At 45.1% G+C, this 14,918-nt stretch overlaps 1 protein-coding gene across 1 annotated transcript in view; it reads right to left on the bottom strand.

Moving 5' to 3' along the window:
• The window catches only part of WDFY2 (WD repeat and FYVE domain containing 2), a 114,455-nt gene that overhangs the window by 36,158 nt on the left and 63,379 nt on the right, over nt 1-14,918 (bottom strand). Inside the window, exon 3 of the mRNA XM_006259868.4 lies at nt 6,299-6,372. Within this exon, the coding sequence (XP_006259930.1) occupies nt 6,299-6,372 (74 nt within the window). The remainder of the gene's footprint in view (nt 1-6,298; nt 6,373-14,918) is intronic.

The raw sequence follows: 14,918 nt of genomic DNA, 5'->3' as shown, positions 1-14,918 counted from the left end.
GAAAGTTAATAATTTATCTGTCTTTAGTTCCTGTAAAAAATGACAGGAATCGGGGGCAGTAGGACCCAGAGGAAGCTCATACGCTGGGCAGCCCAGAGGCGGCAGTGGCAAACACTGCCCGGAATGGCAAGTGGGGGGGCCCACAGCTGCTGTTGCCACAGTGCAGCACCAACAGGTGAACCTGGAGCCAGCGCGGGGCCCAAGCTGGCAGTTGGGGTGGGTTACAAGCTGGTGCTGAGCGCAGGAAAAGTGGCCCCTCATTCGCCCTGTGGGCGGCATCCCACGCTGCAGCTGCCCGCAATCCGCATGGGTCTGCCTGTGTCTGCTCAGGACAGCCCTGCGCAGGTTGTGAGCAGCTGTGGCAGGGAGCGCTGGCCACAGGGCGGGTGTGGGGCCGCTTTTCCCCACATTCAGCACCAGCTCGTTCCCTGCTGCACGCTGCCCCCAGCCTGTACCGTGAGGCTGGTGGGGCACTGGGAGTGAGCAGGTGCCTGGGGCCCAGAGCAGGGCAGCAGGAGTACAGGGTCCCAGCTGGCAGGGGCTCTATGGAACCAGGCCAGCTCCCCCTTCTCCCTGCTGGTGCAGCCCAACCCAGCTCTACAGACCCCTGCCAGCCTGCGCCCTGCTTTGGGCTCCACTGGTGCTGGCCCTGAGACATTGGTCCCAAGATGGTGACCAGGGGGCAGGGCACCTGTCAAGGGGCAGGGGAACCCATGCAGCCCTCGACAGCTTGCCAAAACTGGGTAAGCGGCCTTCCGCCCAAAATAATTGCCCACCCCTGCTCAAGTGGCTTGTTTGGGGGAATGTGGGGATGGGGGAAGGTGGTGCGTGACGTGTTCACTCCCAGGCAAGCATTGGGGGTGGGGTGGGGGGGGCGGGGGAGTGTGCCCTCCGGATCTGCGCATGGGGTGAGGATGGACTGCTGCTGCGGGCTTTGCCCCACGAGCCAAACTTTGTTGCTATGGTACTATTAAGAACTCAAAAGAAGCTGGTCCAAATTAACGGCATGAGTTTGGGCCCACATGCCTGGCTATATTCACGTCCCAAATGTTCTAGCACAGGGGTTGTCAACCGGGGGTATGCACACCCCCGCGGTACTCAAGCAAGCCCTAGGGGGTACACACGGGTGGGATGGAGTGCTGCCACGCACTGTCCCATCTGCCCAGCTGGACGCAGGAGGCTGGGCAGGGGAAGGTTGCACATGGTGGCTGCCGCCGCTCCGTATTTGGCTGCATGCCCCCCCGCCGCGCTCTGCTCGGCATCCAGCTGCCGGGGGTACACTGACTCAAAAAGCTTGAAAAACCCTGTTCTAGCCCCATAATCCTCTACGCCTGGATTTTAGCTTGTAATGTCTTAACCTATGCTTATACACAGCACTGGGCTCTTGTGAAGCGTTTGCGTCAGATTTGTCAGGGTAATGGTCTGTAACATGTTCTCATTTCAAAAAAATTCCCAGTCATGCAAACTATCCCATTAAGTCTGTGATTCCAGTTGCATCATAGGCCCATGACTCTGAGAACTTCCAATTCTTCCTGCTTGTTTCCTAGGCTCTGACTTGGGGTATAGATATCTAGAGTAACTAGCAGACTGTCCTACTTTCTCAGGAAGGCCTTCCCTGTTGTCCCCTTTTGCTTGTGCTTCTTCCAGATCACCCACTTCCCCACTTACCTCAGGAATATATTAATATTATATATTATAACAACATATATAATATTTTACGTAAATACATTTATTTCTATACGTTGTATAAGTGATAAATTATATTTATTTCATATTATGTGTATTTTATATATAAATATATTTATTTATCAATTCCCAAGACAGAACAAATAACTGGAGTAGTTCCGATCTCTGGGAATAGTTGTAAGCCTTAACCATCTCCGAAATGGCAGCCACCAACCAACTTATCTACAATACAATGGCTCTTAGGCAGCACCTGCATATTTCCCAATAGCAACATAATGTTTATTTACAAGAGACTATTATGAAAGGCTTCGGAGGGATCTGCTAAAATTGAGACCCAGCTAGTGAAGACTGTAGGGGCCAACCTATTTCAGACATGCTACAAGCCCTGACCCTTCCCGAAGTGCAGCTCCAATACTCTTCTCCTGCTCCATTTGCTGCATTTCATTTGTGGCACATGTGCCACACAGAGACTGCTCATGTCACAGGCTCATCATCCCTGTAGTAGCTTGCCTACAAATGCCAAGCTCTAAGAAATAAAACCAGGACTGGGTTGTATTACCCACTTTATGCACCTATGCAGCACAAAAATCCACGGATGTTTCTCAGTTTCTGCTGGCAATTATAAAACACATAATTGTGTTCTCTCAAATTGTCCTACTTCAGCCGCTCTGCTCCTTTACTTAGATCCATCTCCCAGCAGCCAAACACTATAATGCAGGAGAAGTATTTTAACAATAGTAACAAATCAATTATTGTGCTGAATTTCTAGCTCTTCACAGCAGTTGGAAATTGCTGTACTCTACTAATTTGTTTAAAATAAACATCACCTTAAGGATTGTAACTATAGCACCAAGTGTTTTACAATTATGCTTGCTTGGGGCAACGTCCTTTGGTACGAGCTGAACATTACAAGGAAAAAGTCAGCTTTACTTGCCATGATGTGCACAGGGAAATATACCTGCCTTAATCATCTTTCACTAAACCAGCTTTTGAGAGGCCTGTATCACTCTGCTGCAGTGCAGACATTGAGGATTTTCAGAACTGACTACAAGTTCAAAGTAAAATATACAATAGTAACTGTCAACAACTGGACTCTAACCTTGACTGCTTTTATCCATCTCAAATAAACAGCCCTGAAGCAGCAAGGTACTACAAACACACACTTTGAATTTTACTGTTGATGCTTAGAAAGGCAACACTAAATATGCATCTTCAGTTAAGACTTTGTAAGTGCTTCTGTACCTGAAAAAAAAGTTATTGCAGCATCATATAAGGAATGATGGTAGCACTGAGTAGATAAAGGAAAAGAACTGAAATAAGTAAGTTAGCAATATACCAGTTATTTAGTTACGTTGTAATGCACAGACCACAGGTACTACTTATTGAGCACTTGAATACTATAACCACTGTGGTTTTTTAAGCATCTTCCCCCCCCCCCAAGAGAAAAAGGAGTGCAAGGTAAGAAGCTTGCCATTAACCTGAGCACCATGCATAACAACTTCTCTCTGGCTTCATATTTCTTCCTTTTTTTTTTTTTTTTTAAACAAGTTAGACATGCAATCCACAGCAGCACCTTTTCCAGTTATACATTAAGTAGGAGAGACTGTATATTATCCTTTATCCTTCTGTAACCTATTTTCTGATTTTTCAATTCCTTTCAGTAGTCATGCTTTTACATGTTGATTCTTCTTCTGACAAAAAGAGTGATTGCATTAGTTACTTCAGTGGACATTTAGCATTAATAGAGGGGACCCTGCTCAAGTACTTCATGTGCTGATGCACTACTCTTCAAAAATACTGACCTCTTTCCTAAAATGCTCTATAAGACATGGGTTAGTTTTTCCATACACTTCAACACAGAATTTTATCTTTAGCTACTTCCATGGAATAAGGTTCTATTGTCAAAGCAATAGATTCAGTTCCTGCTGATCTAATAATTTCTCTGACTTGGTTTATTATAAAGGCAGAAGTCAACCAGAAGTTCAGCCCTAGATTACCACATATAAGGAACTACTTGGAGCAAACTTTTCTCCTTTCATCTGAGGAGGCTGCCATTTAGCACAGGTGGATCTTAAGACAGACAGAGCAACTACCTACTCGCAAGAGTAAGTTGAACAAGATTGGGAAAGATTTTTTTTAATGACTTGCACTTCTCTTCTGTAGAGACTGTTGGAGCATCCCAGAGGATGAAGAAAAAAAAAATTAGGAGGCTAAATACCAACAGTGACTAAAGCAAGGGCTCCCATAATGTAGGCTAAAATGAGGCCTGCCTCTTTGAAATGGCCCTCCAGGAACAAAACCTTGGGGATCCCCGTCCTCAAATGTCACTGATTCATTTCTAAATACAGCTTATCAAATCACTGATTCATTATGAAAGCCTTTATGAGCCAAGGTAGGGCATCCTGAACACCTAAGAATGACAGCCTCATTTGATATCCAGCATGCAGTACAGAAATACAGGTTGCTACATAAAATTTTTAGTTGAGGCTAGAAGGCCACACTTTCCTCACATTGTAACTCAAGTACTGTATCAGCCTGGAAATTCTACTTTTTCCAAGCCTTTAATCACCTGGCAATCTTGAATTTGGCTGAGCAAGTATCACAGTAGTTAATCTCTTGACAAAAGGATAAGCTGTTTGAGAATCTACAAATCCTATACTTTATTGCTTATATTTAGACAGAAAAACTGTGTCCCACCTCACTGACCTTACAAACCAAGTTGACAGAATGCAATTTGGACCATGAGATACCCTGAGGGAGATTCATTTTAGGAGTCTTACTTTTGTTTATTCTTATACAAAGTAGCTGACAATATTCTTATCTGAAAGGGGCTAGGAGATTATATCCCCAGAGGTAAACATATTGGGTTCAGGATTTAAAAAATAATTTGCATAGCCATCAGTAAAGATGTTGCTGATCTCCCAAGGGGTATTATAAAAATGATCAAAGTGGGGTTTTTTTGAACTGGGAAATATTAATAACCAGGATTAAATATTTTAAGGATTAAAGTTTTTCAGAAAAATGTAGAAGAGAGTTGGGATAACTAAAGAGTCTATATTTGAAGTAGGCTATTCTTTCTGAGGGTTAAACTGTCTCTTTACTCATGTACTTTATACAGTAGAATCCATAAGGGACAGGCTAGAAGAAAAATAAAAATGTGAAAGATGTAAAATGTCAAACTTCTGGAGTAATTCATTTTGTACAGAATATGAATCTAATGAGTAGACTGGAGGAAGAGATGAACTATCATTTAAATGTTCTTACCCTCAAAAGGTAAATATATTTAATTCTGCCACAATTTTTATATACATAATTTTACAGCACAGGAAAACAAGATTACTTGCCCTTTTGCCTCGAGTGGGAGCCTATCATTTCCTTCAAAGCTTGTCCCTTTATTTCAGAGTAGTAAATGTGCTATTGGAGGAAAGTTTTCACTTCCAAAGGAACTTAAGTCTGAAGTTATGAAAATACCAGCTCTCTTAAGACAGCTTTCCCAGCTCCAAACCAGGGGATTGGGAAGTTGTTCAAGAATGGAAGAACACAAACAAACAACAACAAAAGGCCCCCAACACATGGTTTTAAAGTATCAACATTCCCTAAGAAACCTGACAGTCCCTTTACTAATAAGTCTTATAATTCTATTATCCTGATTAAGTGTTCAGTCTACCAACTGAGCCACCATGCTAAATTATAAATGGCTGAAAAGAGCCACTTCACATCTAAGAGTAAAAGAAGCTGTTTTACTCCTAGAGCTGGTCAGAATGGCTTTCCACCTTTTAGCTAGCTCCAAGATGGCCAACCTCTGCTCCAACAGTCTGCTGTCTTTACCTGCAGGGTGAGCTCTGGCCACACCTACATGAGACACTGAATGTACAGTTGTTACTGTGTAGTCATTTAGTGCTTGTAGAAACAAGCATAAATCAGTACTAAATGACTGCACAGTAACCCAAGTTACTGTGTAACTTGGGTTACTGTGCAGTAACTTGGGTTACTGTGCAGTAGCGCCAACGAATGTCATTGTGACACTACTATGCAGTAGCCTAATACTATATGCAGTAGCACTGCCGTCACGGTTGTTGCCACGTGATGCTACTGCACAATCAGTGTCTCATGTAGACACGGCCTCTGAGAAGTTGCATCAAATCTCCCTTCATTACCACCACAGTAAGTTGCAAGCGACTCCCATAAAGGAAGTGGAATTACACCTGCATGAAATTAGAGGGTAGCTGGACGCAGTATTTGCACGTTGCTGTGGAAAGTATCACTTAGAATCAGTCAAGTGGATCTGAGGGGAGAAATCGACCTTCATTTGCTGCTTTCAGAGAAGAGGTTAGTATTGGGGTGACTAATAATTTAGTGAAAGCTTCTTCCAAAGACATGCAAATCCATCCAATTTGTTGAACTGGCTGCTAACCCCTCTAAGGCCAACTTATTTTTGTAGAGATTATTATGAAATTTATCAAGAATCTGCCATTTTCTGCAGCTTCAATTTCTCTGGCAGCAGTGTTTGACTTTGCCATTTAGAGAACGCCAATAAAAACTTCTCAGCACAACAACATACATACTTCTCAAAAGGGAAGTATTTCAACTAAAAATCTTTGTGTGTACTTACTGAGATTGTACCATTGTCTAGACCTATGGACAGCCTTCTGGTTTCCGGGTTAAAAGACATGCATGAACATGGAGCTGAAAAAAATGAACATGTTGATGACGTTAACAAAACCATGATTCTCACTGAAGTTCTGGAGAGCCTAGCTAACTAATATACTTATGATGCTATATTTTCTACTTTACCCCTCGACAGAGACGCTCAAAATTAGGTTTCCTGTAGTAACAGGATTGGATGCACAGCATATCAGGAAATCAATCAATACCTCAGTTCTTCCTTATGTAATGATCTTGCTTCTTTCTTAAAAAAACAAATTAAGCAGGGAACTTATATAAAAGAGCAGCTTTGGTGTCAGACCCCTCTAATACTGAAAAGACATTTCAGTTTTAATGCCTTTGTAGATTTAAAGAAAATGACTAGTGACATTTTTTCCATTCTTTTGGATTTTCACTTGCAATAAACCATAATACATTATTATTTCCAAGGCATGCATCCCATCTACATATCTCCTGAAGAAGGAAACAACTCACCCATACTGAGTTTCAACACTAGGAGAGATTGCCATAGCAGTAATTCCATTATGGGCAATAATTTTGATTAGAATTACAAAACATAACTCATGACCAGAAGCAGTTATCAAGGTAGTATTCTGTTCAGTATCTAGGACCCCTTACTTCAGTCATAGCACTATAAACTTCTCAGTACATACTCTTAAAATTTCCTTTATAAAAATACAAATCTTACGCTCCTATGAGAATCTGGCAATGTTAACACATTTATGTACAAGCAATTTGCTATTGAGAATCAGAGTAATGCTTGGACTCTATTTATGAAACAGCTTTCTTAATCCAGTCTAGGTTTGCAGTGACAGTTTTTACATCTCACTACTGTAGCACAAAGCTTCTTGTTCTCAGTCAAGTTCTTACAGAAGAGGTGCAAGACATGGCAATTGGCAAATCACAGCAGGAGGGGCAAGGAATTATTGCTTCTTTTGGATTTCACCATCAATGCTTGAAATAAAATATGAAATCTGGATGTGAACAACATTCTTAGTTCTGCTTTTTCACAGTTCCTATTTCTTGTAACCTTCCCCACTACTAGCTACGTATTAGCACTTGCTTTTGCAACACTGCATGGCCTGAATTAATATCTTCAACTTGTCTTCTCCAACATGACTTCTCTAAATTTCAAACTCTTATCCTAACGTTCAGAAACCCAATGGATCCTGAAAAAGCCTGAGGTTAAAAAAACAAACAAACCCCTCAAAACAAAAATACTCTGTCAGCATTAATGACCCTGCTATTTGATGTTATTAAAAGGGAAAGTGTGAAGAACATGGTTGCCTTTTCAGGTTTCTCATTTAAATGCACTGAATTTAACCAATTTGGTTCTAGTTTTTACTGAGAAGAAAGTGAAACTTCTGGGGCTGATGCAGTGGCACTCTTTTATGACTAGACTTTTAAAACTGCAGGGGAGAGCTTAAGTTTTTTTAAAAGGAATAAATGATTCTCGTTTTAAAAAGCTTCATGAAAACATTACTAGTCAGACAATGTTACATAAAAAATTCTATTTTACAAATAAAAAAAATCAAATAAGAACAGCCTACATTCCAGGTCTAAAGTCTACCTTTCTTCTAAAATGTACCAAGTACCACCCATCTGATGAAAGAATCCTCATTACCAGAAACAATACTATTAACAGGTTGAAATCTCAGCTTTTCAGAATCACTGCTAGTGAGATAGATGATGCAACACAAATTAACTTTAAGTCTTCCAGGAAGAGACTAAGGGTGAGATTACATGTTACAATTAAACCAGGTTAAGAATGCTTAGAATTTGAACAATTCCTTGCAGCAAGGCTCATTAACAAATGCCTTCTTGGAATCTTAAAGTTAAACTACTTTGGGGGAAGATTATCTTTGAGCTGTGCCATCTAGTTTAAGTTAACCACTGAGATAAAACCACTCTCATTGGTGGTCCTCCAGTATCCCAGGAATCACTGCTCCCAGGAGGATTATTTAACCATCAGCTAGGATTATAGCCCTGGACTGACAGCTGGGGGCAGCAGGCTAGTGGAGGGGGGGGGAAGTGGGCCCCTTCCCTATTCTTAGATTATACCCCTAACACCTCAATCCCTGCCCCACCACCTGGACTGCTGCCTGTTGCCCCAATCATGCCCCTCCACCCACTGGATTGCCACCCTGCCATCCCAATCAACCTAAGAGCGCCAGTGGGGGTAGGGGTTCCCCACCTGCCTGCTCCCAGGCTCCCTGCAGACAACGCTGGCCCTGCATACTGAGATCCAGCCCCTGCTGGACTCCAAGGCTGAAGGGGTGGGGGCAGGGAAGTCAAGAAGCTGCCAGATTGCTGCACAGCACAGTGGAGCCTGAGCCTGGATCCAAGTGTGCAGGGCTGGCATGGGCTGCAGGAAGCCTGGAAACAGGCAGGGAGAAGGACCGTCCATCCCTACTCCCCCAGCTGCCACAACTGCTCTTGGGCTGATTAGCATGGCAGGGCAGCAATACAGGGGTGGAACAGGTCATTTAAGTGGCGCAAGGGACCTTTCTGCCCCTCCTCCCCAGCCTATACTGCAGCTAGAGCCCCAATGAGTGGGGCAGGTACAAAGGAGACTTGTCAGCTCCTAGATACAACAGCCCTCTAGTGGCAGGTGTGAGCAGTGCACATGAGAGGATATTAACCCTGAATGTGCAACTGATCACTAGTACATGTTAACTTTAACACAGACTAGCATTCTTTACAGTTAACACCAGCTAACTAATGAGTTACCTCACCCTGAAACATCAAATCACAGCATGTTAGTAACAGGACTGAAGCATGCTTGCTAACAACCCAAGATAAAATGTTCAAAAAGTCACTTCTGCTTAATCTAAACAGATATAGCATCTATATGATTTCCATGAAGGTACCAGTCTTCTTCCACTCAAGTATTGCTGAGTGGAAACAGCTATACACCTGTGTAACAGTGCTTTGTACTAGTAAAAGCAGGGCAATGGGGTTTCCACCTGCTTTTACCATATTGGTACAGTTAATGAAATGTTATTAGGGTAGACAAGACTTAAGGAGCTTAAATCCCTTTGTAAATCAGTGAAATTCATGCACTTTTCACACAAGTCCTTAAGACATTTAAAGTCGTCTTTGACATTTTTTACCAAAAGACTAATAATATAATTATTTATTTATTTATTTTTTTACAGCTCTCCCCTTGAGTTTCTTAATTCAAGTTGGTCTAAATGGAACGATCCAGCAATCTCTTCCCTCACTAAAACTTTATCTTCTATATAAAATGGAGATGGTGCATAAGTTCCTTTACTTACAAACATGGTACAAATAACCCACCATTGAAGTACAATTTTTCACTTTTGTCACCCGATTACATAAGAATGAAAAAAGCTATATTCCACAGCACTTGTCCTCTGTTACATGCAGATCAACACAATGAGCATAGCACCGGGAATTCCTGGAAGTCTCTTGAGATGGGACATGGGCAATTCTGGTTTTGTATAAAAGCAGGATAACTTCTTTACCCAAAACATATTCTGATTTATGGTGCGTTTCACACTTCCCTAGTTTCAAATTGTGCAAAATATGAAACTAATAATAGCTAGTCAGAGTATGCTGCTTCCTCAAAAAATATTAGACACTCCACCCTTTATCATTACAGAAAGCATTCTAATCTGTTTGGCACTTAAAGATTCTGGTGGCTGTTTTTTTGTTTCATAGACATTAGGGGCTGGAAGAGACCTCATGAGATCATCAGGTCCAGGCCCCCCCGCTATGGGTGGGAAGTCAGCTGCGATCAAGTGACCCCAGCAAAAAATATATCTACCTGTTTTTTTGAACGAGTCCAGAGTAGGTGCTCGCGCCACCTCGGGGGGGGGGGGGGGGGGGGGGAGAGTTTATTTCAGACCCTGCATACACACACATTCTAAAGAACTGTTTTCTTATGTCTAGTCTAAATCGTCATTCCTGGAGTTTATGGCCGTTAGACCTTGTTATCCCTTGGGGAGCTCTGTTGAACAGCTGTTCTCCCAGGTCCTGATGTACCCCTCTTATGTAAATGTAGGCTGCCACCAAGTCCCCCCTGAGCCTCTTCTTCTCCAGACTGAAGAGTCCCAAGTCCCTCAGCCTCTCCTTGTACGGCCTTCCCTCCAGGCCTTGGATCATACGAGTGGCTCTCCTCTGGACTCTCTCAAGCTTCTCCACATCCTTCTTGAAGTGGGGGGCCCAATATTGGATGCAATACTCCAGCTGCGGTCTCACCAGGGCCGAGTAAAGTGGGAGTATGACTTCGCTGGTTTTGCTTGAGATGCATTGGTGGATGCACACCAGAGTTTGGTTTGCTTTGCCAGCCACAGCATCACATGGGTGGCTCAGATTCATCTTGTGGTCAATCAAGACCTCCAAGTCCCTTTCAGTCGTGGTGCTAGCGAGTGTAGCACTGCCAAGCCTGTAAGTATGTTGGGGGTTCTTCCTACTGAGGTGCAGCACCTTACACTTCTCTACATTGAAGGCCATCAGGTTTTGGTCGGCCCACCTTGAGAGTGTGTCCAAGTTGGCCTGTATCCCTAGCCTGTCCTGCTGTGTGACCGCCCTCCCCCATAATTTGGTATCACCTGTGAACTTGGCCAGTTTACATCTGACTCCTGAATCCAGATCATTGATGAAGATGTTAAAGAGTACAGACCCAAGTACCGAGTCCCGAGGGACTCCACCTGTCACCCTACGCCACGTTGATTAGCTCCCATCAACTAGTACCCTTTGGGTCTGACCCCATAGCCAGTTGCCTAGCCATCAGACCATATGATAATCAAGGCCACAGTTCCCCAGCTTAACCATGAGGACATTATGTGGAACTAGGTCAAAGGCTTTCTTCAAATCCAGACATATGATGTCCACAGCATCTCCCTTGTCCAGGGCACATTACCTGGTCATAGAAGGAAATGAGGTTAGTCAGGCAAGACCTGCCAGTCACAAAGCCATGTTGGCTGGCATTCAGAAGCTTGCCTTCCATTAGTTTGGTGTTGATGGATCCCTTGACAATTTTCTGCAGGATTTTTCCAAGAATGCACATCAGACTGATTGGTCTATAATTCCCTGGGTCATCCCTCCTCCCTTCCTTGAAGATAGGGACCACAGTGGCTCTTTCCCAGTCATCCAGGACCTCTCCCGAGCACCATGAATTTTCAAATCTCTCTGCCAAGGGGGATGCAATGATGTCTGCCAGCTCCTTCAAGACTCTCAGGTGCATTTCATCCGGGCCTGCGGACTTGTGAATGTCCAGTTTCTCAAGGTATTCCCTTACCTCATCCACATGGATTTTGGGCCCGTCGCCCACTCCCAGATTGGTTTGTGCCATTCCTGACAGTGTGATCCTCCTGGGAGGGTGAAAAACTGATGCAAAAAAAATCATTTAGGAGATTGGCCCTTTCTTGGGCATCTGGTGTCAGTTACCCTGCTGGATCTTACAGGGGCCCAATATTATCTTTGTTCTTTCTCTGACTTCCCACATATCTGAAGTAGGACTTGTTGTTCTCGATTCCCATAGCTGGTGTAAGCTACTCTTGTATTTAATGAGGTCCAACTGTTCCTTATTCAGCCATGGGGGTTCCTTGCCCGTTGACTGTGCTTCTTGTAAGATGGTATGACTTTCCCTTGTGCTTCAAGGATTATGTTTTTGAGAGATGATGATTCCTTGTGTACTCCCTTTCCGGGGGGGGGGGGGGGTGGAAGAAGGCCTCTAATTGCCTGACTGACTAATTCTCTCTGTTTGCAAAAGTCAGCCTTCCCAAAGTTAAGGACTTGTGTTTTACTGAGGGGTTTGCCTGCTCTTCACTGAACTAAGAAGGTGACCAATTCACAGTTGCTAATCACCAAACTTCCCCTCAATCCTCAGATCGCTCACCAGGTCCTCCCCTTTGGCCAGGACCAGATCAAGCAATGCATCTCCCCTAGTCGGCCCACAGGCCTCCTGGGTTAGGTGGAGGTCATCAGTGTATGTGAGAAAGCTACATGACCTGTCAGATTTGGCCATCCACTCATTCCAAGAGATGTCAGGGAAGCTGAAGTCCCCCATGACGATCACGCATTGGGAGCACGCAGCTTTGACCAGTTCCCTATTGAATTCCCAATCTAAGTTCTTCCTCTTGGTGGGGAGGTCTATAGTAGACTCCTACAAGCGTGTCACCCTCCCCATGTTCTCTCTGTATTTTGACCCAGAGGTTATCAAGACACCCTTCCTGGTTAGAAAACTCAATCTGCAGGGAGGTGAACTGATCCTTGACATAGAGAGCAACACCCCCACCACTCTTCCCCACATGGTCTCTCCTATACAAGGTGTAACCCCCTACAGCCACCGACCAAATCATAGGTGACGTCCCACCAGGTCTCCATAATCCCTACAAGGTCATAGTCATTTTCACAAAGGAGAAGGGCCAGTTCCTCATGTTTATTTCCCAAGCTCCTGGCATTTGTGTACAGGTAGGCAAGTCTGCCATGACAAGGCCAATGCTTCCCTGAGGGGTGAAGCAGGACCTTTCCTTGGGCTGTCACCAGAGTGGTTTCCCTTGGGCTACCCAAGTTATTGGTAGTGCGGCTGACATGACCTAGGCTAGAACTGTTAGTATACCACCCGTCCCCCAGTGGTCTTAGTTTAAAGCTCTGTCAAAAAGGTCAGCCATTCTGGCCGAGAAGAGCCCTTTCTAGGCAAGGTGGAGGCCATACCTTCCCAACAGTCTGCTCTCTCTGAAGTGAGGACTGTGGTCAAGGAAGCCAAACCCCTCACGATGGCACCATCTCCGGAGTCTTCTATTCACCTCACTGATGTACCTGCCCCTCTGGAGCCCATGACCTGTGACTGGGAGGATTGAAGAAAAAACAATCTATGCCCCCAGACCCTTGAGCTCAGCTCCCAGAGCTCTGTAGTCACACATGAACCGGCCTGGACTTCTCCATGCTGTATCATTGGTGCCCACATGGATGAGTAGCATGGGATGATGGTTGGAGGGCTGGATGAGTTTGGGGATCCTCTCTATCACATTCCAGACGAACTCCAGGCAGGTAGCAGACTTCATTGGCTAGGGGGTCAGGGAGACAGATTGCTCCCTTAGTCCCCCTAAGGAGGGAGTCGCCCAACACAATAACTCTGTCTTTTTCTAGGCACAGGTGCTGGTGGCCCTGTGTCCTCACATGCTGGAGCCGGTGGTATGGCTGGCTCCATTGATGCAAGAGGTGCAAAGCGGTTGTGTAGCTCCAGAGGAGTGTAACCCTGGTGCTGCGCCTCTTTGGGTTGGAGACAACCTTTGTCCAGGCAGTCCCAGGCTGGACTTAGTGGTGGTTCCTTGGTTCCGCCACTCGCTCATGAGCCATCGGGTAGAGAGCCTGAAAGTAAGAGTCTGGTTCCTGCTTCGCATCTCTAATGGAGCGCAGCCACTGGACTGCTGCCTGAAGTTCCCTAATCTGGCACTCCAGGGCCGCCACCATTGGGTACACCCCACAAGGGGAGGTATGAGTGTCCCCAAACCCAGCTGCCTGCAGTCTTGCTAGGCAGCCTCCACATGGAGCCAGAGGCTCCATCTGGGTGAAGGCCAGGGCCATGGGCCCTGCCCAGGTGGGGGCAGGGACAGCAGGCTCCATTTGGGTATAGGCCGGAACCATGGGGTCCATTTGGGTGGAGACTCCGGTGGTTAGTTTCTTTTTTTAAAGCATGTTTCTCCTTACTACATGGTTCTTCCCTTTCATGAGCCTGAAGGTATTGTACTTACAAGAAAAATGAACCTTAAACAGCACTCAAGTGCTTAGGTCTTGAGGACTTTATGATTTTAAACAGCAACCATCTAGAGCAGGGGTCTGCAGTTATTACAAATGGCAGGGTGAACAAACACAGTTAGGTCTAAAGGTGGGCCACCGCTTCCACCCCAGCCACTGGCATTCGGTTTCTTTGCTATCAACTTCACAGCTCTAGGAGCTGAAAGAAAGAAGTACATAGACATTAGGTTTTGGGTTCTCCTGATTAAAAGGCATCCCGTATGTCTAAGCCTCATTGCAGAGCCACTGGCGGGAATATTCGAATGCTCGTGACGCATAGGCCAAGTCCCGGAGGACTGGAAAAGGGCTAACGTGGTCCCCATTTTCAAAAAGGGGAGGAAGGAGGACCCGGGCAACTATAGGCCAGTCAGTCTCGCCTCCATCTTTGGTAAAGTCTTTGAAAAAATTATCAAGGCTCACATTTGTGAGAACCTGGCAGGGCAAATTATGCTGAGGGGAAACCAGCACGGGTTTGTGGCGGGCAGATCGTGCCTGACCAATCTAGTCTCTTTCTATGACCAGGTTACGAAACGCCTGGACACAGGAGGAGGGGTGGATGTCGTATACTTAGACTTCAGGAAGGCCTTCGATACGGTATCCCACCCCATACTGGTGAACAAGTTAAGAGGCTGTGATGTGGATGACTACGCAGTCCGGTGGGTGGCGAATTGGCTAGAGGGTCGCACCCAAAGAGTCGTGGTGGATGGGTCGGTCTCGACCTGGAAGAGTGTGGGCATTGGGGTCCCGCAGGGCTCGGTCCTTGGACCGATACTCTTCAATGTCTTCATCAGCGACTTGGA

This window comes from Alligator mississippiensis, chromosome 1 (assembly GCF_030867095.1).
Source record: "Alligator mississippiensis isolate rAllMis1 chromosome 1, rAllMis1, whole genome shotgun sequence".
Lineage (NCBI taxonomy): Eukaryota > Metazoa > Chordata > Crocodylia > Alligatoridae > Alligator > Alligator mississippiensis.
This window is presented reverse-complemented; position numbering and strand designations above follow the sequence as displayed.